The sequence below is a fragment of the Pinus tabuliformis genome, chromosome 2_1 (assembly GCF_031772625.1).
Source record: "Pinus tabuliformis cultivar Carrire ecotype Pingquan chromosome 2_1, CPIR1, whole genome shotgun sequence".
In the NCBI taxonomy this organism is placed as follows: Eukaryota; Viridiplantae; Streptophyta; class Pinopsida; order Pinales; family Pinaceae; genus Pinus; species Pinus tabuliformis.
The window spans coordinates 576,520,976-576,546,595 of NC_142299.1; the positions used below are offsets into that span (position 1 = coordinate 576,520,976).

At 38.6% G+C, this 25,620-nt stretch overlaps 1 protein-coding gene across 1 annotated transcript; it reads right to left on the reverse strand.

The window, feature by feature from the left end:
- Positions 1–1,706: 1,706 nt before the first annotated feature.
- LOC149201762 (uncharacterized) lies at positions 1,707–18,412 on the reverse strand. Its single transcript, XM_089399814.1, has 2 exons — positions 18,194–18,412; positions 1,707–2,137 (listed from the first exon to the last, which is right to left on the reverse strand). Exons 1-2 carry the CDS (start codon positions 18,290–18,292, stop codon positions 1,784–1,786), a joined length of 453 nt encoding a protein of 150 aa, XP_089255940.1. The 5' UTR covers positions 18,293–18,412; the 3' UTR covers positions 1,707–1,783.
- Positions 18,413–25,620: the final 7,208 nt, after the last annotated feature.

Genomic DNA, 25,620 nt, shown 5'->3' on the forward strand with positions numbered 1-25,620 from the left:
ATTAAGGGAGCTGTAGACTTTCATGGTAATATACTTGGCACCTCAACATTTCATTGTGAGTTTGAGGAGTAATGTAACCCCCACGTTGCACTTTGATGTTAATCATGATCATGTAAGAAATAAATGGAAGAAATCATGATTTCCTACAGTTTGAGGTCAATAAACTCAAAAGGTTTTTCAAAGCCAGCAAAGTAATAATGTGACCATTATTATTATCTGAATGAAGAAACAATTAATATTATAGTTCAATCCTCAAAGATCCTATATCATGGAATCCGACAGTCCTGCTATTTTTTATGCCTACAATCTGAATTTATTCCTCAAGCCTGATGGGATAGGGAAGTCTCTTCCTTTTACTGTCAATACTCATCTAGAAGAAAATGTTATTGACATATGTGATGGATATTCCTTGGTAGACGAAAAAAGGGTATGTTATAAACACACAATTATTGAAGCTTTCAGTCATACAGATCCATTTCCACCTCTAGATGGCTCTATTGTTGACAATAATAAAGTTGGACAGCCCAGAATATTGATGAAACCTGTAATGAAACCCTCGATGACATATACAACTACAGTGCCAAGAATGAAAACGATGTCAAGAAAATAATTGATGAAGAATACAGGCTTGACCAAATAAAAAATTTCTCTGGACCACATCAAATGCAAAGATGTTCTCTTCTTCATGAACATGTGGACAATCATTCATGCACTAGATTTTTAAAAGGAAATGTAGACAACGAACCTCTAACAAATCCACATGAAGTCAACGCTGAGGGACAATTTTGGGGCCTGGAAAAGGTGCACTCTGGAATGATCGATGATATAGGTCAAAATGATCTCGAAACCAGCAAGAGGATGTTTCCTCAACCTAGTCATAAACAAGATCTGGCTGCTCTGACCACTCAGCTTATGGGGTTTAGGGTTTGATGGTGATACAAGCACCATTATGAAGTGTTGTGTCTGTGTATCAATTTCTGGGCATTATATTTCATAAACAGACTCTAAGAGACTAAGACGTTACTTATAGTGAGTGGACCACTATAAAACAATCAGGTTCCATCTTTCTAATTCCCCTCACTGTGTGTTCAATTTTTTAATGAGAAACGACCATTTGTGGGTATTATTGGTCTTCTGGATCAAATGTGCATGACCTTGAAGGCTCTAATTTTTCAATGGCAATAGGATGAAGTTAAATCGACAAAAATGGACCTTAAACAAAAGTTTTGTACCATTACTTGGGTCAAACTCAGTCCATTCATCACTGCAATTACACAATATTAGAAACATCCAAACACCTCAAGTCTCTAAACAAAGAATCTGGTGTAAACTCATTGACTCCAGACGACAACAATACTAGAGGCAGGCATCAGAAATACCATGTAACATCCAATGGGAAAATACATTTTATACACGAAATCAAATGCAGTCAGAGTATTTTCTAATGTTAGAACCCTAGAAAATTGTGGAAGATGTACTCGTTCATTTTGATTAAAGGTCAAAATACTGATTATAATATAGTGCAAGGCAATTCCAAAAATCTCTTAATTGGAGACAGAATACACTTTCCATTAATATGTGTCCAAAGGTAAACAACTACCTTCATACATGAAAGAAGGAATTCTCTGAACTATTCAATACTTCCTAACAACTATAACCCATTCCAAAAATTAAAAAATGCCATTTCATCTAAGGATACTAAAAAGAAAATGGAAGAAATAAGTGAGTGAACTGACAAAAAAAAATTAAAACAGGTCCCCAATAAGATATTCTCAAAAGGAATCTATGCAAGTTCATTCATATTCTCAAAGTAGACAATGACATGAAAACTTTCTAGTTTGTAACTGAGGAATACCAGAGCACAATGAAGATGCCATAGAAATATATTTTTAACTTGTAAGTTATCCAGTTTAAAGTGCATGATGCTAATCAATACCAAATACAGAAGTGCAGGCTGTGGTAATCGTGTCAAGATTCCTGCAGCAAGAGCAGCAATCAAACCAGTCGTATATCCTGAAAGTGCATGCCAAAAATACTTGCAGCCCCTCGTAACAGGAAATTTTGTATCATTGCCAAGATCCCTGTTCTTTCGGTAATCAGAACAGAGCACTAAAGCGAGGAGCATCCCTGGAATTTCCTGCATTGTGATTCAATATAAAGTTTAAAGAATGAGTAGGTGGATGTGAATAAGGTGCTCACTATTTATGAGTCCTCACTTTTAACAAACCGTGACATCCATAGAAATATTGTTCATAAGAACACTTGTGTAAAAAATAATCTAAATAAAGCGTTCAAACAAAATGGTATCTTCCCACTAAAAATGCACCCACTACAACAACAATCTGCTGATGGCTTAAACAAATTAAAGAACATGTTAAATAGTTAATACTGACAGAGTTAATGACAGGTTAAGAGAAAAGACTTCATTCTGGAGTAAGAATGAAGTAAAGTAACTCTCTTTATTGTTGATCTTATACACAAAGTTTGGTGTACCTGAACGGGTATTGAATATCTTATAAATAAAGTTTGGTGTACCCAAACAGGCCCAAAATGTATCTCATGTATGCAGTTAATCTCTTACAAGCACCATATGTCCATTGATCAATTCACTGTAATACTAAAATAGTAAACAGTTATATCATGGCCAAATATGACATGTTAGGTTCCTGAACAAATAATGTCTTATAAACAAAGATGGAATACAGTATTATACTGGAATTTACTTGATGAAACATCTAAAATCTGAAACCACCTCACTGTTACATCGTTATAAATTATTCCAAAAAAAATTATAGACAAGAACACAAACAAATAATTGTTTTGAAAATGGCGGAAAACGAAGAGGAAAAGAAACCCTAGCAGAGCTCTGATGGTCAGTGATAATGGAGTTACTGTGGCACTGCTGCCAAGCGCCTGACTGTAAGCGTTAACCTCCACGGCTCGCCAAACTTCGTCCAACCTTACCTCCTTCCCGCAGGCTCTCTAGCATTTTCCGTTCCTATGGTCCTCCTGCCTTCCTCGCAGTCTGTAACCACCATCGACCGTTTTCCTGTCGGTTGCAATGGACCTGGACGAGGTGGACTATACCGAGGACCCCAATCCCCATGAGGTCATTTGGTCTCGCCATCACGCCGTGTCGGGCTCTGGTCATTTTGCCGCATCTCTGCGACCTTTGTCAGTGACTAGCTCTGCACTGGACCGACCTGGGCCATCTATGCCCCATCCTCTGCCCTCTGTCAACATCGAAGACGCCTCCGGCTTGGACTGCCCACCGCTTTCTCCGACTACCTTGAATCTCCTCGGTACCTAACTGCAACCATCGCCCACTTTCAACACGCCACTGTCCTGTCTACCCCACATCTCCACCCCACCCTACAACCCTTCCTCCTCTAGCATCCCCCCTCCTGGGACTGCTACCTACCCTGTCCCTGCACTATCCGGTAGCACCCTTAATCTTGGTGGCTGTTACACTAAAAATGTCACCATGGATATGTACAGTTAGTATGGCTCTATCAACAGTCATGCTATCCTCCTGGGCAAGTCTTAAGCCTCTGCTCTCCATGTCAAACTCCAAAAAGAGAGAAAGTCTTTATAAATGTATTTATCTCTGGGTACGCAGGTTCTCTCAACCTTACCTGCGGGTACGCACCCAATGTTCACAAAATCTGTGTACTTGTATGCTCTGTATGTAAAGGGGCAAGTGCGTCCCCCTGTAAAGGTCAAAATGCGCAAGTTTCATCTTTAAAAAGTTACTTGTGGTCATTTCTAGAACATTCTAGAAGGTTGTTCGACGTGTATTGAGCGCCTCCAGATGGTTCATGTATCCCTACCAAAGAGGAACTTATCCCATCAAGAGAGGAGCTATCCCATCCAAAGATGGGATTATCCCATTGATGGTGGACCTGATTAACTTCCTCTTGAACACTATAAATACAGGCATTGGGCCAGAAGGAGGGGAGGTTGAAAGCTAAACATTTCTAAGGGTAGATGCTGCAGGAATTAGGACTCCCATTTAGAAGCTTGTGAGGAGAGATTCCCATCCTTACTTGTTCCATTTGGAAGTGGGTGAGCCTTTTCAAAGTAAAGGAGAACTCTTGATGGACCCTGGGAGGGACTTGCACAACACCAAGGCTCAGGTTGTAATTGTTCCTTTTGTTTCCTATTAATGCAAATGAGTCCATTCTTCTCAATAACTTGTTATTTATGAGTTGTTTCATATACTCCTTGGTCTATATGTTAAATATGTTTTATTTTATGTGATATTCAGGTGTTATTTAATCGTTTGATTGTTGGTGAATGCAGGTTTCGAAGGGAAGGAGGAGCTCATCCGGATCAACGAAGCTGGACTACTACAACAGCGTTGGATTACAGGTAGGATCTAAACACTTGATTTCTCATATTGTAAAAGCATATTTAGAGAAGGATTGCTCTTCTTTGTCTTGTTTGTCACTAGAAAGTCTTAGGCTTCTAGGAAGGTCGGTTGTGTCCGCACTAACGACTCTTTCCGCGTGACAAAATGGCGACTCCGCTGGGGATCGAACCCAGAATCTCTAACTAACAAACTAACTACTGCTCTAATACAGGAATGATTTCGCAGTACATCATAATCATAGACTTTTGTAGACACAGTATGGATGCAGCCATCTGTTTATAGTTAGTCTACTGTATAATGAATACAAAACTCCTTGCAGCCTGGATGGTGGAAACTAGATCCAGGGTCTTCATTTCTGCTTCCCGAATTGGTACGATTCTAGCCATGCGAATAAATGAGTTGATGTCGAACATGGTAGAAACCACTTGATTACCAGTCGATGCTGTAAACTGTTAACAAGTGTGAGAGAGACCACCAGTAATGTCAATGGTTCTCAAAGTACCCAGTACAATCCATGAGATGTGAATGAATGAGTTGATGTCGAACATTCCACGGAATCCTTCGATCGAAAGTCAATGATGTAAACTGACGTCAAAGGCGAGAAACCTGCCATTGATGCATGCAGACTTCAAGGTACTGACGATTTCTAAGTCATCTTTCTAGATAATGTGTTGATGTCGATAGAAAGCGACCCGTTGCAGGCAAGCCCACAACACGAAATCATTTGTTCAAGTTGAAGAAATGTTGTTGTAAGGACTGACTTAGGGATGGTCAAATGGATGACAAGTATTTTGCAGATGAAAGTTTTGCTTGCAGACCTCTTGAACACATAACGACACAACAGATGGCTTGGTGACGAATGACTCAAAGTTAATCCCCGGAACCCGGCTAAAGACTTTCAATGTGGTTTGATCAATTGTGAGGCAAAGGATTTCCCAACCCAGGTGAATGAAAAGTGTCGTGTCCAAGAGTGGTAATAAAGTTTCTTCTGAGACAAAGGATAACAAATAGGCTCATTCTTCTCTCTTTTCCCCCACCATTTCTGGCAAGTACCTCTTTATTTTTTACAAGCTTGAGGAGGATAACATATGCTTGATTATAAGCTCATCCTTCGGATGAGTCCCACATGAGTACATTTTTATCATTTTTTCGAACTCATTAAAACTTACGAAAAAGTGAAAACCATGAGTACATTTTTATCCCTTTTTCAAACTCGTTAAAACTTACGAAAAAGTGAAACCTCAGAGTCATCTTTTAAGCCCTTTTCTGACTCCTAAAACATGAAAAGATTGCTGAGTGTTTCTTTTACACTCGTTAAAACGGAATTAAAAGACGGTCCCCTTATAGCCCTTTTCTGACCGTAAAAACAGGAAAAGATTGCCGGGTTTTTGTCGTTTCAAACTCGATATTGGAAATAAAACGACGTGTCCTTGATCGCTTTTTACTTTTCAGGTCAGAGGCACTAATCATGAAAGTACCCCTTGGTCGCAAGACTAAGCGGTTCTCTCAAGTATTATTTTATACTTTTTCGGGCTTGGGAGACACAAATTTATGAAAAAGTTCAACCTGGAGTCTTCTTAAGTTTTTCAGACTCTCTAAAATTGAAAAACGCCAGGTTTCTCCTATACTAGGCTCGTTAAAATTTCACAATAAAGGGCCTGTTCAATTACAAACAGGAACGAACCACTCCTTCCTAGGGTTCGAATCAAAACTAGGTTGGACTCATCCGAAGGATGAGCTTATAATCAAGCATATGTTATCCTCCTCAAGCTTGTAAAAAATAAAGAGGTACTTGCCAGAAATGGTGGGAGATTGTAGAGAGGAGTCATGAGCATAGTTCCTTGTCTTGTGTCAAGCTCGTTAAAAAATGAATCAAGGTTTTGAGAGTAGAGTTTTTTGTTAGGTAGATTGTAGAAAGTAGGATTTTGAGGATAGTTCCTATTACTGAGTCAACCTCGTTAAAAAATGAATCAGGTATGAGGATAGTTCCTGTTACTGAGTCAACCTCGTTAAAAAATGAATCAGGTATGAGGATAGTTCTTTTCTTGTGTCAACCTCCTTAAAAATGAAACAACTCCCTTTTCAAGTTAAATATTGAAAGTAAACCTTCATTTCATCCAGCCGGTTGAATGCAATGAAGCCTGGGGGGCATGTACCTCACTTTGCATCATTATACTGGGGGCATGCGAACTTTTTGAGCATAGTTCCTTGTCTTGTGTCAAGCTCGTTTAAAAATGAAACAAGGAGTCTGGAGCATAGTTCCTTGTCTTGTGTCAAGCTCGTTTAAAAATGAAACAAGGAGTCTTGAGCATAGTTCCTTGTCTTGTGTCAAGCTCTTTAAAAAATGAAACAAGGGTAGGTTAAGTTGGTAGATTGTAGAGAGTAGTCATGAGCATAGTTCCTTGTCTTGTGTCAAGCTCATTAAAAAATGAAACAAGGAGTTGTGAGGAAAGTTCCTTTTACTGTGTCAACCTCATTAAAAAATGAATCAGTGTGCGTGAGGAAAGTTCCTTTTACTGTGTCAACCTCGTTAAAAAATGAATCAGTGTGTACGAGGAAAGTTCCTTTTACTGTGTCGACCTCGTTAAAAAATGAATTAGTGAGTGCGAGGATAGTTCCTGTTACTGAGTCAACCTCGTTAAAAAATGAATCAGGTGTGAGGAAAGTTCCTTTTACTGTGTCAACCTCGTTAAAAAATGAATCAGTGTGTACGAGGAAAGTTTTTTCCTGTATCAACCTCGTTAAAAAATGAAATAGGCTGTTACGAGGATAGTTTTTTCCTATATCAACCTCGTTAAAAAATGAAACAGGCTAGTATGAGGATAGTTCTTTTACTGAGTCAACCTCATTAAAAAATGAATCAGGTAGATTTTAGGATATGTAAGTAGATTGTAGAAACAAGGAGTTGTGAGGAAAGTTCCTATTACTGTGTCAACCTCATTAAAAAATGAATCAGTAACTGCGAGGATAGTTCCTTTTCCTGTGCCAACCTCGTTAAAAAAAGAAACAGGCTGCAACGAGGATAGTTCCTGTTACTGAGTCAACCTCGTTAAAAAGTGAATCAGGTCCGAGGATAGTTTGTTCCCGTCTCAACCTCGTTAAAAAATGAAACTGGATGTTATGAGGATAGTTCTTTTACTGAGTCAACCTCATTAAAAAAAAATGAATCAGCTAGATTTTAGGATATGTAAGTAGGATTAACGAGGAAAGTTCCTGTTACTGAGTCAACCTCGTTAAAAAATGAATCAGGTTTGAGGATAGTTCTTTTCTTGTGTCAACCTCACTAAAAAATGAAACAACTCCCACAAGTCTTTCCAAGATCTTGAAAGTAAAGCTTCATTCCATCCACCTCATTGAATGCAATGAAGCTTGGGGGGCATGTACCTCGTTTTGCGTCATTATGCTGGGGGCATGTGAACTTATAACAAGCATAGTTTTTCGTTTCAAGCTTGCGTAAACATGAAACCGAATCCGAGCATAGTTCTTTTCCTGTGTCAAGCTCGTTAAAAAATGAAACAAATCCTCCTCTACTTGAGTCGAGAGTTTGACTAGACCTCATAAATGTTAAGTTGTATATTTAGGTTAGTTATTTCAGTTTTTGTTTTAGGTCGAGTCTTTCAAATGATCTCGTAACTCAACCTTCATTTCATCCAACTGGTTGAATGAAATGAAGCTGGGGGGGCATGCACTCTAGCAGTTACGCTTAGGGGGCATCAAGCACAGTTTTCTCTCTGTTTCAAGCTTGTGTAAAAATGAAACTACTCTAAAGCATAGTTTTTCTTTGTTTCAAGCTTTTGTAAAAATGAAACCTATCTCGAGTCAATTTCAGTTATTTTCAAGACTCGTTAAACTCATGAAAATCCCGAGATTATTTTGCTATTTTTCATTCTCGTAAAACAAATGAAAATGCCGAGTTCTTTCCGTCTTTTCTTGCTCGTAAATTAAATTGAAAGTCGACCACATGAGTACATTTTTATCATTTTTTCGAACTCATTAAAACTTACGAAAAAGTGAAAACCATGAGTACATTTTTATCCCTTTTTCGAACTCGTTAAAACTTACGAAAAAGTGAAACCTTAGAGTCATCTTTTAAGCCCTTTTCTGACTCCTAAAACATGAAAAGATTGCTGAGTGTTTCTTTTACACTCGTTAAAACGGAATTAAAAGACAGTCCCCTTATAGCCCTTTTCTGACCGTAAAAACAGGAAAAGATTGCCGGGTTTTTGTCGTTTCAAACTCGATATTGGAAATAAAACGACGTGTCCTTGATCGCTTTTTACTTTTCAGGTCAGAGGCACTAATCATGAAAGTACCCCTTGGTCGCAAGACTAAGCGGTTCTCTCATGTATTATTTTATACTTTTTCGGGCTTGGGAGACACAAATTTACGAAAAAGTTCAACCTGGAGTCTTCTTAAGTTTTTCGGACTCTCTAAAATTGAAAAACACCGAGTTTCTCCTATATTGGGCTTGTTAAAATTTCACAGTAAAGGGCCTGTTCAATTACAAACAGGAACAAACCACTCCTTCCTAGGGTTCGAATCAAAACTAGGTTGGACTCATCCGAAGGATGAGCTTATAATCAAGCATATGTTATCCTCCTCAAGCTTGTAAAAAATAAAGAGGTACTTGCTAGAAATGGTGGGGGAAAAGAGAGAAGAATGAGCCTATTTGTTATCCTTTGTCTCAGAAGAAACTTTATTACCACTCTTGGACACGACACTTTTCATTCACCTGGGTTGGGAAATCCTTTGCCTCACAGTTGATCAAACCACATTGAAAGTCTTCAGCCGGGTTCCGGGGATTAACTTTGTGTCATTCATCACCAAGCCATCTGTTGTGTCGTTATGTGTTCAAGAGGTCTGCAAGCAAAACTTTCATCTGCAAAATACTTGTCATCCATTTGACCATCCCTAAGTCAGTCCTTACAGCAACATTTCTTCAACTTGAACAAATGATTTCGTGTTGTGGGCTTGCCTGCAACGGGTCGCTTTCTATCGACATCAACACATTATCTAGAAAGATGACTTAGAAATCGTCAGTACCTTGAAGTCTGCATGCATCAATGGCAGGTTTCTCGCCTTTGACGTCAGTTTACATCATTGACTTTCGATCGAAGGATTCCGTGGAATGTTCGACATCAACTCATTCATTCACATCTCATGGATTGTACTGGGTACTTTGAGAACCATTGACATTACTGGTGGTCTCTCTCACACTTGTTAACAGTTTACATCATCGACTGGTAATCAAGTGGTTTCTACAATGTTCGACATCAACTCATTTATTCGCATGGCTAGAATCGTACCAATTCGGGAAGCAGAAATGAAGACCTTGGATCTAGTTTCCACCATCCAGGCTGCAAGGAGTCTTGTATTCATTATACAGTAGACTAACTATAAACAGATGGCTGCATCCATACTGTGTCTACAAAAGTCTATGATTATGATGTACTGTGAAATCATTCCTGTATCAGAGCAGTAGTTAGTTTGTTAGTTAAAATTTTCAATCTGAGTATGGGAATGCCTACCTCAGCAATGATATAATCTTATATATGTATTTTGTGTTGAATACTTGCAGGTTCCGACTGGGCTCTCCACAAGATAATCCTTGAAATGATAAAGTACTTCACCCTTCCTAGAATTACAAAACCCTAATCTACTACAGGCTTCGCACTTTAGGGGGCAATCTGTTACACTAAAAAATGTCACCATGGCTATGTACAGTTAGTATGGCTCTATCAACAGTCATGCTATCCTCCTGGGCAAGTCTTAAGCCTCTGCTCTCCATGTCAAACTCCAAAAAGAGAGAAAGTCTTTATAAATGTATTTATCTCTGGGTACGTAGGTTCTCTCAACCTTACCTGCGGGTACGCACCCAATGTTCACAAAATTTGTGTACTTGTATGCTCTGTATGTAAAGGGGCAGGTGCGTCCCCCTGTAAAGGTCAAAATGCGCAAGTTTCATCTTTAAAAAGTTACTTGTGGTCATTTCTAGAACATTCTAGAAGGTTGTTCGACGTGTATTGAGCGCCTCCAGATGGTTCATGTATCCCTACCAAAGAGGAACTTATCCCATCAAGAGAGGAGCTATCCCATCCAAAGAGGGGATTATCCCATTGATGGTGGACCTGATTAACTTCCTCTTGAGCACTATAAATACAGGCATTGGGCCAGAAGGAGGGGAGGTTGAAAGCTAAACATTTCTAAGGGTAGATGCTGCAGGAATTAGGACTCCCATTTAGAAGCTTGTGAGGAGAGATTCCCATCCTTACTTGTTCCATTTGGAAGTGGGTGAGCCTTTTCAAAGTAAAGGAGAACTCTTGATGGACCCTGGGAGGGACTTGCACAACACCAAGGCTCAGGTTGTAATTGTTCCTTTTGTTTCCTATTAATGCAAATGAGTCCATTCTTCTCAATAACTTGTTATTTATGAGTTGTTTCATATACTCCTTGGTCTATATGTTAAATATGTTTTATTTTATGTGATATTCAGGTGTTATTTAATCGTTTGATTGTTGGTGAATGCAGGTTTCGAAGGGAAGGAGGAGCTCATTCGGATCAACAAAGCTGGACTACTACAACAACGTTGGATTACAGGTAGGATCTAAACACTTGATTTCTCATATTGTAAAAGCATATTTAGAGAAGGATTGCTCTTCTTTGTCTTGTTTGTCACTAGAAAGTCTTAGGCTTCTAGGAAGGTCGGTTGTGTCCGCACTAACGACTCTTTCCGTGTGACAGTGGCCCATCTCCCAACACCCCTATCCATTTTGGATGCTTCAGCTCCCCAGTCTCAAACCATAAATCGACCCCATCCACCCCACAGACAGTTAACCAGGGCATACGGGGACATATTTGGGACTATCCAACGGCTCGCAGATCTAACAAGCTAAAGAAAGGAAGGTGCCTAAAAGCTGTCGACAGGGACATCAACCTATCCTTGGGCGAAGGCCTCTCGATGGGGGAAGTTGTTGATACAGCCAAGAAGGTCTTGGTGGGCCGAGTTCGGGGGCAGAACTATATTGTGGAGAGACTTCGTCTCTGGACCTCGGAGATTTGGGGTTCTTTACTCAAAGAATTACCCACCATTCGGGTGCTTGTGCGAGGATGGTTTGCCCTTCATTTCCACAGGGAAGAGTACACGGACTGGATACTCTCTAGATTCTGGCATATCAAATTAGCCCCTGTTCTGCTAAAAAGATGGGATCCCTTATTTGATCCTGAGAGGGAACAGATGGGAGTTGGGCTGATTTGGGTTCGATTACCAAGCCTTCCGATGCAATACTGGACTCCAGTCATTTTTAAGCGCATAGGCAACGCACTAGGTACCTATTTGGAACATGATCAGTCCTATGAAACGTCAAGGAATATGACTATGGCTCGCATCCTGGTTCATTTGGACACCAGAGAAGGCCTGGAGGAAAAGATTACCCTACATTGGAGGCATTTCTCTCGCTGACAAAATCTTGATTACGAAGGCGTTCCATTCAGGTGTAGACGATGCCATAAGGTTGGACATCTTTTTAAAGAATTCCCACTGCTCATGCCTACTACTCCAGCTGCTACAAAGGGAACCAAACATCACCAGATAGAAGACCCGATTGTGGATGAGTAGCCCACAGGTCTGAATAGTCCAAAGAATGTGGCTGGGGTCACTGCTCATCCATCCAGTGCTTCCCAGATGCCGCCAATCTCCCCTCCTATGACTAGATCCCAGTCTGCTACGGAGGCTGCTCCTACAGCGGGTACAGTTTCTTCTCCCTTATCCTCTGCACTGAATTTTAATCAATATTTTTTTCTCATTGGCATCATCTGCATCTTCACCTTGTTTGATTACATCTCCCATTACCTGTGCACGTGATCACCCATTGCCTATCTTTTCCACCACCCCCCGGCTGTCTTTAGACAGGGGCTCCAACAAAATCCTATTTCCCCATTTGCTTCGGGTTCACATTCCTACAACCTCCGTTCCCACCACCGAGAAATCCCTGACTCGCTTGGATTGGGTATCACACCCTCTAATGTTGAGCATAAACCCACCCGGGGGAGGCCTTCCAAGATGTCCAAAGCCATTAAGATTGTTGGGGATGATGTAGCTTAGGGCAGACAGAACACCATTGAAAGGGTACTTAGAGCACCAGACACCCTTGGCAATGTTCTGGCATGAAGTGGCTCTTCTTCAACTGTAGGGGATTAGCTAGTCCCTCTAAAAAATTGGCCCTTAAGAGACTCTTGAGCTGTGAGCCTTGTGACATTATTTTTCTTCAAGAAACCCTAAGTAGCTTTGAGCTGATTGTTATGACCCTTCTAACTATCATGCCAGGGTGGCACTTTCAAGCCTTGGATGTTGTTGGGAGATCCGGGGGTCTAGCTCTCGGGATAAACCCTCAAACCATCAAGGTTACATCGGCTTGGGGAGGTCAAGGTTTCTTGGGTATCGATATATTTTCAGTTGAATTGGGTAGAAATCTTTGTATTATGAACATTTATGCACCCAATCACAGTATATTAGATTTCTTGTAGCAGCTCCTTGAGAATCCCCTGATAGACCAATCCACTATTCTAGGGGGAGATCTTAATTTCTCCATCGGACATGAAGAATTCTGGGGACACCACTCACAGCTGGATCCACTCTCGGATCAGCTCAGCATCCTCTTGGAGCAACATGGTCTTATGGTCCTTTGGAACCTTAATCAATGGATCAGTCTCCCATTCCTTTCAGACGGAGCGAGGAATCAGGCAGGAGTGTCCTCTCTCCCCATTGCTTTTTCTTATTGTGATGGAAGGCTTAAGCGGCCTAATTACATCAGAAAAAAGAGCCGGGAGGCTCAAGGGTCTCAAGATCATGGAGCAATGCACTCTAACACATCTGTTTTTTGTGGATGACATGCTCATCTTCTTAGATGGAGGCATTCAAGACAACAACACTCTCTCTGAAGTGCTGAATCTTTTTTGTGGCGCAACAGGGATGGAAATAAATGGGGCCAAATCCACTGTATCTCTCTCATCTTGTACTCAACAGGAGACCTATCATGCACTCCAAAACTTCCCCTTCCAAAACTTGACAATGGAGGATGGATTGAAGTACTTGGGTTTCAGGATAAAAGCAGATGGATACAAAATTGCAGATTAGACCATCTCCCTCACACCATCTCACACCATCTCCCTCGTGGCTTGATTTCCTTCCTAAATCATAATGGAGTGGCAAACATCACACAGATCTGTGGGACCTATACAACACCACTACATATACCAGTGGAGGCCCTGGATATACCAGATCAATGGCATATGGAGTGGAGGAGATATTTGGCGGCTTTAATTGAATCGCATGTGAGACTAAGGGATGAGGATGACGAACTAATTTGGGGTTTTGCACAGAAGGGGATCTATACTCCAAAGGATGGATATCCTATTATCCATGCTAGCCATAAACCTAATTCTTTGGATAGTTGGTGGAGCAGCATATGGAAGCTAAAAGGCCCGTCGAGTACTCGTCTTTTGATGTGGAACATCATTATGGACAAAACCCCGACCGGAAATAATCTCAGAAAACAATCTTTTGAGGGACCTACATGGTGTGTATTATGTCGTGACGAGGAGGAATCAAATCACCATCTCTTTCTCTCCTGCCCTACAACACAACAGGTCTAGGCGCAGGTGTTACATACTCCTAATTTATCACTTACTTGGGGTGGCAATGGTATACTAAATGCCTGGAACCGATGGTGGGCTGAAGCTCCAAACCCAAGATCCCAAAATCTTCCATTAATGGTGTGTTGGCACATATGGATGAGCAAGAACAACAACATATTTCGTGGGAAGCATATAGTTTGGCCTTTGATTATTCCTAAGATTTGTAACAGTTATATGGAAATTTCGGATGATGAACAGGTTGCCAAGATTCAAACCATCACCCCGGAGGTCATAGACAAAGCACACCCTTGGGCCTATTATAATGGATCAGCACAGGAACAGGGTTGTGGCGGTGGCAGTATCCTCCATATATCTGAGACACATTATTTCCATATTTGTATGGGGTTAGGAGATGGCACAAATAACTTTGCGGAGCTCCTTACACTTCGTCATCTTTTATATTTTGCTATAAACAAAAACTGTAGATATTTACAAGTTTATGGGGACTCCAAGATTGTTATTAACTGGTTCAACTGCATTTCTACATGCAATGCATATACACTCATAACCATATTGGATGATTTTTTGTTTTTAAAAACACATTTTGATCATGTTTCATGTGCTCATATCTACAGGGAGTGCAATGAACCTGCAGACCAGCTTTCAAAAGCGGCAGCGCATCCTAGAGGGGAATGGTTGATCAGGGAGCACACACCAAAACAGATCTACCAGTATTTCCATAGACCATACATGGATCAGGAACTGCAAAGGGTTGACAAGCCCTAACTTATCTATTTCTGTTATTTAGGTTTTGTCTACAGAACAGTAATCACCATGGGTGAAATTTTGAAAAAATTTGAATATGTAAATAATAATGTATATGATCAGATACTATCAGCACACCCTTCTTTGGGTTTTTTGTATAGATTTCTACAGTACAAAACAATTCTCAGATGACCACGATCACTTTTCTGCATATGCCTATGGCATTTACAACATGTAATTTTCCTTGATAATGAAAATTACGATACTTTTCCCCAGGAAAAAAAATGTTTTGAAATACCTGAAATCTGAAACAAAATTCTGAATTTTGGAATAAAACGTTGAATATTTGACAATAAAGAAGAACAACATTTAAATATTTGTGGACAACCCTCAAAACAAAGCTTTTATTAATATGAAAAAGAAAATGCTTCAACAATATATAGGATAAAATGGCTTTTCCTGCCAATGGGCGATTGACTCACTAGTGAGGTGAACAAGTGTTTTGTTGTCCACCAGGGTTCCATTCTCACTTTGATCTTAATTAAATTAGATTGGGTGTATGTCCTGAGCAATTTTGGCAAAATAAATACCCGTCAAATTCACACCTTATGCCAATGAAACTCTGCTCCATGGTGCATGTCCTGAGCAATTTTGGCAGAATAAATACACCTCAGAGTTCACAGAATAAATACCCCTCAGATTTCACACCTTACGCCAATAAATAACCCTCAAAATTCACACCTTACGCCAATGAAAGTTTGCTCCATGGTGCAGCCACTCGAGGCATATTTTTTGAAGCATTACCCCAAAATGCTTTCCTAGATAGGTTTAGATGTGAATCCATGCTTGTCCAAGAGGAATATGGACACTGCACTTGACCTAGGAATCTGTTTCTCATAGATTACCCACATGAAAACATTCCCAAATATACTTTTGTATCAGGCTTAAGAGCCCGTCTAAAGCCTTCAGGCAGGCTCACTTATCTCTTGCATGTGGGATAACCAATTTTACACAATAAACTTTATTTTGTTAAAATTTCAAATTAATACCACTAATTTTTGTTACCCTAAAGCTGTCATTCAGCCTTAAATTTCTCTTTAAACCTAGTTGGCTCTTCTAACTCCAAATTGATTTTTCTTAAATCCATGAAGCCTATAAACATGTGGCATGAATAGTTCAACAACGTGTGAGAATTTGTTAGTAGCACCCTAGAAATAACAAAGATGGAGATTTTCCCTCCGGCCTGAGGCAAACTTCTAAAGACAATGTTAATGGATTCTCACCTTTTATTCAAAATGGGCAAGGCATACATTAGTCCTGGACTTCTCACAGTCTCTGTTTTATTCCTCTAATAAGTCTCACATGAAGCAACAAATATTTTTCACCTCTTATTAGAGTCCATTCTAAAAGAAATTACTCTTGTTGTTATATGTCTTAAAGAAGCCAGTGTGACTAGCAGCATGTGAGAAATGGCATTCTGCTAAGACCTTTGCTTTGATTTGGAACTAGGTGCAAGGTATACAGGTTATGTCGATAAGTGTAACTCACGTAGGAACTTCTTACACATGTAAGGTGTCAATGTGTGAGAAGTGGTTCTAGACAACTTTTGGTGACCACCTAGTAAAACTGTGAAATAATACCATATTGTAATTTCACTTAGTAAATAAAAGTGAAAGATCAATTTCACTAGATCTCCTAACTCTTCAAAATCTAAATGAAATATTCTAGATATTTTTGGAATATTAGTGATTTGTACTTGATCTAACTTAGCTGTACACATAATTGTTGAGAAAAGGTGGTTGCTTGGATTAAAGAGATTAGTTGCTAAGATAGGGGAGATTAATTTTCTCAATTAGAGTCTGAGAGCATAAATAGAACAAGATGAGAGAAGTTGTATGCAAACATTTTTGGACATCAAAAAGACAAGAGATCAGAGAAAGATCAGCTGAGCAGATTCAAAGCACAAGAGAGGAGCCAAGGTCAGATCAGAATCCATATTGAACAGTGTTGTACAACAATTCAGTAAAGTGTGGGTTTGAGTATCTAGCAAGGAGATAGAGCATATCTGAGTGTCCAGGAATCTGAAAACCTTAGTTTTGACATGTCCTTGTAAGTTTTGATCATTAATGATAAGCTGATTTTAAGGACAGAATTATGTGTGTACTTGAAAAGCTATTATGAGTCCATTGTTTAGGTTTTCCAGTTATATGTGTGACTGTTGCATGTTCAGAATTTCATTCAGTTATTAAAGTAATTCAAGATTTGAGTTATTTGAGAAAGAAACACAAGACAATTGTCCTCTTGAATAATAAAAATTTCACATGGTATAAGAGGATCATCTCTAATTGAGATCCTCAAGGGTTTACAACAATAGATCAACTACCAGAATCAAAGACCAGCAGTTAGAGGGTTTCATTATTGTTGCTTGAAGGACTAACCACTCTTGCAGGTATATTTTTGTTGTTTTATTTTCATATCTGAAAAGTTTGTAAAATAGATCTCAGAGATGGCAGCATCAAGTCTCAAATTTGAGGAAAATTAGATGGTGCCTCCATATAGGTGTCATCAAAAGCCAAGGTAACATTGTTTTTGAAAGAAAACGATCTCTAAGATATTGTCAAGAATGTTATAATTCAGTCTACATATCTGCATGAATTGGCATCACATAAAAATAAGGAAGTGAAGGCCCAAATTACTTCAGGAAAGGGTCCAAATCCTGCCTCAGGAAAAAATGACGAACTCTGCCTCAAGAAGGTCAAACTGCATATATGATTGAAGATGTTTTCATGTACAATCGTTGCAAATGCTGGTGTGGAAGGTGCAGTGGTTGTTGGGAAATTACTGAGCAATATAATCTTGACCTTAGCTACGATGCTGACTAAGGTGAATACATTGATAAGGTGAAGGCAGGGATTATTGATCCCCTGAAAGTGATCAGAGTTGTTTTGGTTGATGCTGCAAGTGTGTCTTCCTTGTTAACCACAACAGAGTGCATCATTGTTGTGATTCTGAAGGATAAGAGGGAAGTCCCAGGTATGAGAGACGGTATGGGTGGCATGGACTACTAAAGAGCATATCTAGACCAGTGTGCCTTCTGCGTGGTGTCCTGTTCTGAAAGTAGGGTTAAAGTTCAGGTTATCTGGTGTCCTAGTTTTGAAGGTTAAACTTCGGGTCAATTAGTTTGACCCTTGTTATTGTCTCGAGCATTACATTTCCCATTACTGGGAGAAATTGCTTGTGTATTCAATCTAACTTAAAGGAAAAAATTTCGATTGAAGTGCCCTGCAGTTCTACCACCTATCTTTTCTGCAGGGAAAAACGTAATCCTTATCAAGGACAGGCTGGAGAAACGTTTTCCGTTTTCACCTACTGGAGATGATATTTTATTCAAAGAGATAATTTTTTAGAAGAAGAAAAAAATACCTGTTTTAGGCAAAAACCATGGAAGATCGGGCCTTGCAAAATCCACGGAAGATCGGGCCTCGCAGAAGGAATGGCTGTAACTGCATAGCTTGTAAACATGTCTTATGGTGTGAAAGGGTTATTGCCAGAAGCACCACACCTGTTAATGCTCCACGATACTCCCCGAGGATAGTGGAGTTAATCATCTATCTGTAAATGTGTGCACCAGCTAATGCTCTTCGAACGGTTTATCTGTTCGCTGAAAAGTGTCCCAAAATGCTTCAACACCAAATTGTTCCAGAGGCGCTTGAAATTTGAAAATTTCCCACCAAATTGTTTGAAAAGTGCCCGATCGATTTTTGATTTATGTAATAATTACATGATTTTAATGGGTTAATTAGGATCTATTGATTTAATATTTATTAATTATTTTATTTTGTTTAATTTAACGGGTTAATAAAAAATTATTGATTCAATATATATTAATTATATATATATATATATATATATATATATTTTAAATATATCTTAATAATATAAATATATTTTTAGTAAAATATATAAATTAAAAAATTGAGATGTATTTTCAAAATTGTTAGATTTTTTGAGCGAATGAAAGCACTAGCCCAGCTTTAAGTGCTTTTATGGGAGTCTGTTGGAGGGAATCATTTATGCTCATAATTATCATTGGATTCAACATAAGTTGGAAGATGAATCAAGCAGTTTGAGAATAGAAATGCACCAATCTAGACCTATTTTAAACCCTTAAACATCCACCATAGTTGAGGCAATGTTGAGAGGATTACGAGCTGAGTTGAATTTAGAAAGAGCATTTTCAAGGCTTGAGGTGTAAGATACAAAGTGTTTCAAGGACACTTGAAGCCTCTAAATCATGTGATCAACCATGATGAGTAATGCTCCTCTGCCTTCACTAGGTCGGATCAAATACCCACTAGATAAGAGTTCACCATACACATCTTTGAGATTGTGATACCATATGCATACAATCAACACATAGCCATACATATGCTTTAATTTATTGATCTACACACATGTTTACACTATTCATACTCTATTGCATTTTTACTATGCAATTGCTTCCTCGCATTATGAGAGCCTTGAAGCTTTTGCTTAGCACACTGTGTGATCCTGAATTCTTTTAGGCAAGGGATTATAGTCAACTTCAGGGGATAGTGAATTCCTTGGTGGCAGTCTTTTAAGAAGGCTTGAACATTTCTCAATAAGACTCATGAGACATGCAACATATTAAGGGTTACCTCCAATTCAGCAATGACACTTTCTTTGGCATCAATGGCAAAACTCTCAAAACTCCACGCATTCAAGTGTCTCCTTGAATATCATAATCTAGAGCCTCTTTTTCTCCCTTGTGTCATGCACGGAAGAGTGCTCCTGATCTTCAACTTTAATCGAGTTTGCTAGACACTATCAGATAAGCTCCTCCAACCTCATAGTAGGGTCCTCCCTCCCCAAGCAACAACCTCCTTTTCCTAGTTCCTTGCCTATCTCTTATTGTGTTTTTGTGCTTTAGTGTCCTTTCATGAATCACTTCCTCCCCCTTGGATATTGGATGAATAGTTTTGGCCTCTACATGATATCGAATCAAATGATATTTCATATTGATGTGCTTGGTTCGATCAAAATCTTGGGTTCTTGGCCAACTTGATTGCAGAAGTATTATCCAAACGTAAAGGAGTTGAGTTCACTTGTTTCTCTTGCAAGCCTTCAATTATTTTCCTGAGCTATGCAATTTCCTTTGTCGCTTCTGCGAATGCCACATATTCTGCTTTTGTTGTTGAATCTATCGAAACTGATTGTTTGTGTGACCTCTAGGAGACCACGAGGGCTTCATTTGGGGAGCAATACCATACCACATTCATTCATAATGGGGTTATATAATGTGATTTATACATGTGTTTTTCAATATTTTATCAAATTAGGGGTATCGTTTAGTATGCCACGAGTGCACGTGAAATGTGAGAGATTCATTGAGTGAAGCCCCGTGCAGGAGACCATTGTTGATCCAAGACTCATGAGATATCCTGAAGTTGATACTATGTTTTCCTTGTCCCCATTGAAGTATGAATTAGAATGTGCAATAAGACAGAAGTCATCCACCTTGGTGTACTTAAGCCCATAATCTTGAGTCCCCTTTAAGTATCTCATGACTCTTTTTGCAGCAAACCAATGTCCCTCACATGGTTTATGCATAAATCTGAAAAGTATGCTCACAAATTTGTAGATGACTCATATAAGGTACGAAGTGATTTAGGTACATTTGAAGCCTCTAAGTCATGTGATCAACCATAATGACTAATGCTCCTCTGCCTTCACAAGGTTAGATCAAATACCCACTAGATAAGAGTTCACCATACATAGCTTTGAGACTGTGACACCATATGCATACAATCAATACATACACATACATTTGTTTCCTCAATAAGCCCTCCAAAATTTCACGAGGTTTTGATGGTGGGATCTTGAGATATCATAAGCCATAGCTCGAAGACCAATTCTTTCCCTTCGTTTCCCTTAGACTAGAAACATCGTTGGTATCCTTGCATTGTCTTTCATTGAAAATTCATTCATTGATCCCTTTCCCCTCCCTAATTACGTCAAGCATATCATTGGTTGCTAAATCCTATCCCCTTGACTGAACCTTGAGTCCACTTGGTCCGGTGTGGTCCCATTCACTATCAAGGTTAATTCTTCAAAGATCACATGGAACCCAAGCTTCGACAAGAATTATAGGGCTTAGGGATCTCCTTTATAAGGCACATACTTAAAACCTAACCCTATAAATTTTCCCCAAGCCCTTCACAAATAGCCTTACATATTGTCTTCCAAGAGAAGCAAGCACATATTTGAGCCTCTCTTGTGAATAGGTTTCTAGGATCACCCCTCACCCTATCATTGGTCCATCCATTTCGTGATCCTTATCATAATGGGTCTCCTCCCATCAGTGAAAATTTGTAGAGAGAAAGGAGCCTTAGCCAAGGTGACAAAGGGCTATCGGTCCGTTGTTGCCCTTAGGCTAGTAGTAACCCTTCGAGGATCCCCTTTTAGGACCCCCGCTAGTTTGAGCGGTAACAGGTTACATTACTGCCAAGGGATATTTAAATTTCTCTTTGTGGGGTTTTTAAGTTTGGGATCCATATGGTTAGGAAGACCCTCTCTCGAAGTTCTTTATAGACCTTTTTGATGACATTGGCCTTTGTGATATCCTCCCTACAAAGCATATGCCAACTTGCCTAATGATATACGAAGAAATGCTCATATTACAAAGCAACTAGATCATTTTATTTTATTTGAAGGTCTCTTGGACACAAATCTCAAAAAATTTCAATTCATGTAGAATTCAATATCTTTAAACATGTGCAATAGAAAAAGGTAGAACTCTTATATGGCCCCTTTGATTTGAAGACTAAATTCCAATGATTAAAAATACTTCTCAACATATTAACAGCTCAATATTCCTTTCTTTGCATTTCTCTTTTAGATTTCTTGCTTTCAACCAATTTATTTAGAGCTTAGGGAGGCTCAAGTAGCACCAACTACCTTGCTTCTATTGGATTGAATAAAATGCTCTCTTTGAAATCCATAATATCTCATTCATGTTGCTTCCTGTTTTTTCCATAAGATTTTGGCATGTAATCCATGATCATGTTTGTGTCATTCTTAATAACACACTCCTTGGAGGGTGTCATAGAATATTTTATTGGGACTAAACTTGGACACCTCTTCTTTCATGATCTTTGATTCTTCATTCAATCCTACCACCAATTAGCTGTTATTTTTCAATTTTTCTTATAATCATTTTGTTGTTGGGAAGGTGTTTTTCGAGTATATTCTCTTTGCACATAGATACACATAAAGTATCATTATTGTAATCAAATGGATGGGTTGTTAAAATCATGAATATTTAATTAAATATGCATTGCTATACCTTTGCTCAAGTCAACTTCAATGCAAATTTTAGCACATGTGTGTATAACCTTCCTTGATTGGTTTGTATCTTGTTATACATCCCCAATATATTTATGTTGGCTTTTGAAAGATTGTCTCATCCCAAAATAAGTAGGCGGATATTGAAAATTCAAATCTAGAGTGGGGTTGAAGAGACAAACATTGAAGATGGATTCAATTTTAGAAACTATCCTTTAAAAAGAGGCTAGCTTTGCTCCAAAATGACAGTCCCTCCTCCAAGACCTTGCCACAACTTCCATAATTGAAATTTTACAATAATAGAACCTCTAAAGTACAAGCTTACTATATACTTAGAAGTTAGGTTGGAATTTATTTGATTCTTGAACTCTTTAGATGACGACTAGAGATCATTAAATATATAGATTGAAGCATTTGATTGTAGCTATTGATCAACTTGTTAACCATCCATAGAGGAATACTTCCCTCTAACATGTACTTGAGTTTGTCCACAATGAAAGAATCCTACTATGTTTTTGGTATATTCGACAAGACTGCATTTTTAAAGTAATGAAGATTCAATTCTTAATGTTTAGCAATCCTTTAAGAGGGAGAGATAATCAACGTCACATAGGAGGAGGTATTCCCTTTGTTTAGTGAACCTCCATGGAGATAAAACACTAAATGCAAGATTAAACTCTTGTTTATGTGATAATTAGGGAATGTATACCCAATCTCTCAAAGATTAGTTATAGATAATGAGAAAGAATCTCCTATTTATTCTAAATAACTCTTTAACTCTATTTATAGATTACTTTCTCACCATAGAGTCACAATAGTCAATTTTTAAAGCAAAAGCTACGTCAAAACTTTTTGAATATGCAAATAGATAACCTCCACATATAAAGGTAAAAACAACTCTTTGAATATGCAAGTAGATAACCTCCACATATGAAGATGAAAGCATATTTTAAACATGTTTAAAGCGAATTAAAATATAATAGTAGAAAAAAAAAAATCTTCATACTATAATAATTCAAATAATTCTATTTAACAAAAATATATAAAAAATCACTATAAATTAACATTAATAAATAATTTATATATAATCCCAATTTAATAATAAATAATTACCTAATTTATAAATGATTTAAGTATAGTCTTAATTTATATCACTTAATGTAAGCTAAAGAATTGAGATAAGCCATTATTATCCCACATACGTTCATTCCTTTGCCCTCTCTCCATTTGCGAAGCCGAGGACTGTCACAATACTTGCAGGAAAGCATTTGACACATCAGCTAGATAGCCACTAGGAGGGACAGAGCAAAAGCTATCTGTGTAAATACTTGTTCATAGATTCTCTCACATTTGATTCGTATCAAACAGTTCGAGGCGAAATGGGAGGAAACCGGAGACGCAGCAGAAGCGACATCCCCAGGAGGAGCCGAAGCCCTCCTCATAGAAGACGTTGGTAGGATTGCAGGGAGAGCGATCAATACAGAGAGCGAGATAGGTTCAGAGACATGCGCTCCACTCTGCCCACTATCCTTCTGGTCCAAAATATTTCTCTAGACGCGAGGTTCGTATCTTCATGTTTTCTTCTTAGTTTGAGGTTTCATACCCAATATTTTTAATGAAGTTGTCTTAAGTGAGCCATTTCTGGTTATGCATTTTAGTCATCGAACAATGTATTGGGTCTTCAATCTTATTTTTTAAGTAAAAAGACTATTCTGGAATAGACTGTAGTTTTTCACGTGTTTTTTTCGGAGGTCTCATTAAAATCATCAGGGTCTGATAAATTTAGGGTTTGCAGTTTTTTGGTTTATTTTAAGCTTCGACAATGACAATGTTGTTCTGTATGCAACCCCATGATGAAGAATAAGTTTCCACGTTGAGTAGATAGGGTCGCTTAACTGCCATTTTGTAGTGGTACTTTAATTAGATTGAATAACTTGGCAACCGACCCCTGAACTTGGGGGTTTGCAAGGGTAAATAATTTTCTTAAAGAACCTCGGGGAGCGACTTCAAGGGTAATGATTTTCTTAAAGAACCTTGGGAGCTATTTTAAGAGAATAATAAAATTTGCGGGAATTAAGACGAAAATTACATAACATCATGCAAAATGGATGGTTTCTTATAGGAAGCCTATCTCATTTTGCTAATTCAAATGACACTATTTGAAATAATCTTAAAATTTCCTTAGAGTATAAAACAACCATAACTAGCGTTTGCGAATTTTTTATTAAGTTTGTATTTTCAGTTTTAGCAGGGGTTTCTTCTGTTTCATTTCCAAAGTGGCTTAAGAGCGTTATCAAGACATGAATGGCTGGTAGGATCAGTATGGTCCAAACTTTGAAGGGTTGCCAAAAATATAGTAGGTTTTAGCTTTTTGTTATCCAGAGGGCTATCAAAAATACATTATGTTTTACCTTCTGTTGCTAGTTATCCAGATGCATTTCTGAACAACATTTTGTTTCCATAGGGTTGTAAACGAATTTGAGGTTTTAACTGTGCTGTTAGTTATTTTGAAACATTCCTGTTCCCACCGAAATCAAAGAGATCATTGTATGCTCTCACCAAGGAATTGATTGTTAGTTTCTTTCTTCAAGTGTTCCATCTTAGCAACAAAATAATGAGAAACCAAATGATAAACTAGCATGAAGGATTGTAACAGGATTTGGATTATTTTTAAGGGTTTACTGTTAATGTGAAAGTTAAAAATCCCATCACTATACCCCAAATAAGTCAAAATCAAAATAATCAAGGAACTAAAGGAAATCAGAATTAGGAAATGTTAAGCAATGAATTTCTGTAAATGGGTAGGGTAACAGTCCAGAAAGTGTCAGAAACTTGGGGTAGACTTTTTATGAAACTGCATGAAACAATGAAAATGACAAGAAATTGATTCCAGCAACTTCTGCAATTTCGACTTGGCCACCAGATTTTTTTGGACCTTCGACCTGCCCAACACATTCTTCTGCAATTTCGATATGCCTAGCAAACTCTTCTGCAACTATGACTTGCCCAACAAATTCTTCTGCAACTTCGACTTCCCCAACAAATTCTTCTGCCCATCAAATGTAGAAACCCTAACACGAGAGAGAGAGAGGCCCAAAAACTTAGATCTAGTTCTTCGCCTTCCTTTTCGTCCTTTTACCAACTTCTATCTTGAGAAGATCGAACTTTTTTTTGGTGAGTCACAATGAGGTTGAGTTCCTTCTTATTTATAGGCTTGTGAGGGGTACAAATTGCTCTCTTTAGGCTGACTTGCCCCTTCATGTAGGTCAACTTGATCTTTGTGCATGGAGGATCTTTTGATTCTATTTTGAGGGCCTCTCGGGGATTCTTTTGAGAATCACTTTTTCAAAATCGTCGAGAATGCGGTAGATGATGGGGGTGAGAAACAAAATTTATGTGATCAGTAGTTAATGGAATTATTACCGTCTTGGAGGTCAACAAAGCATATGACTAGGTTGCCTAATAAGAGGAGGCAACTTCAATTT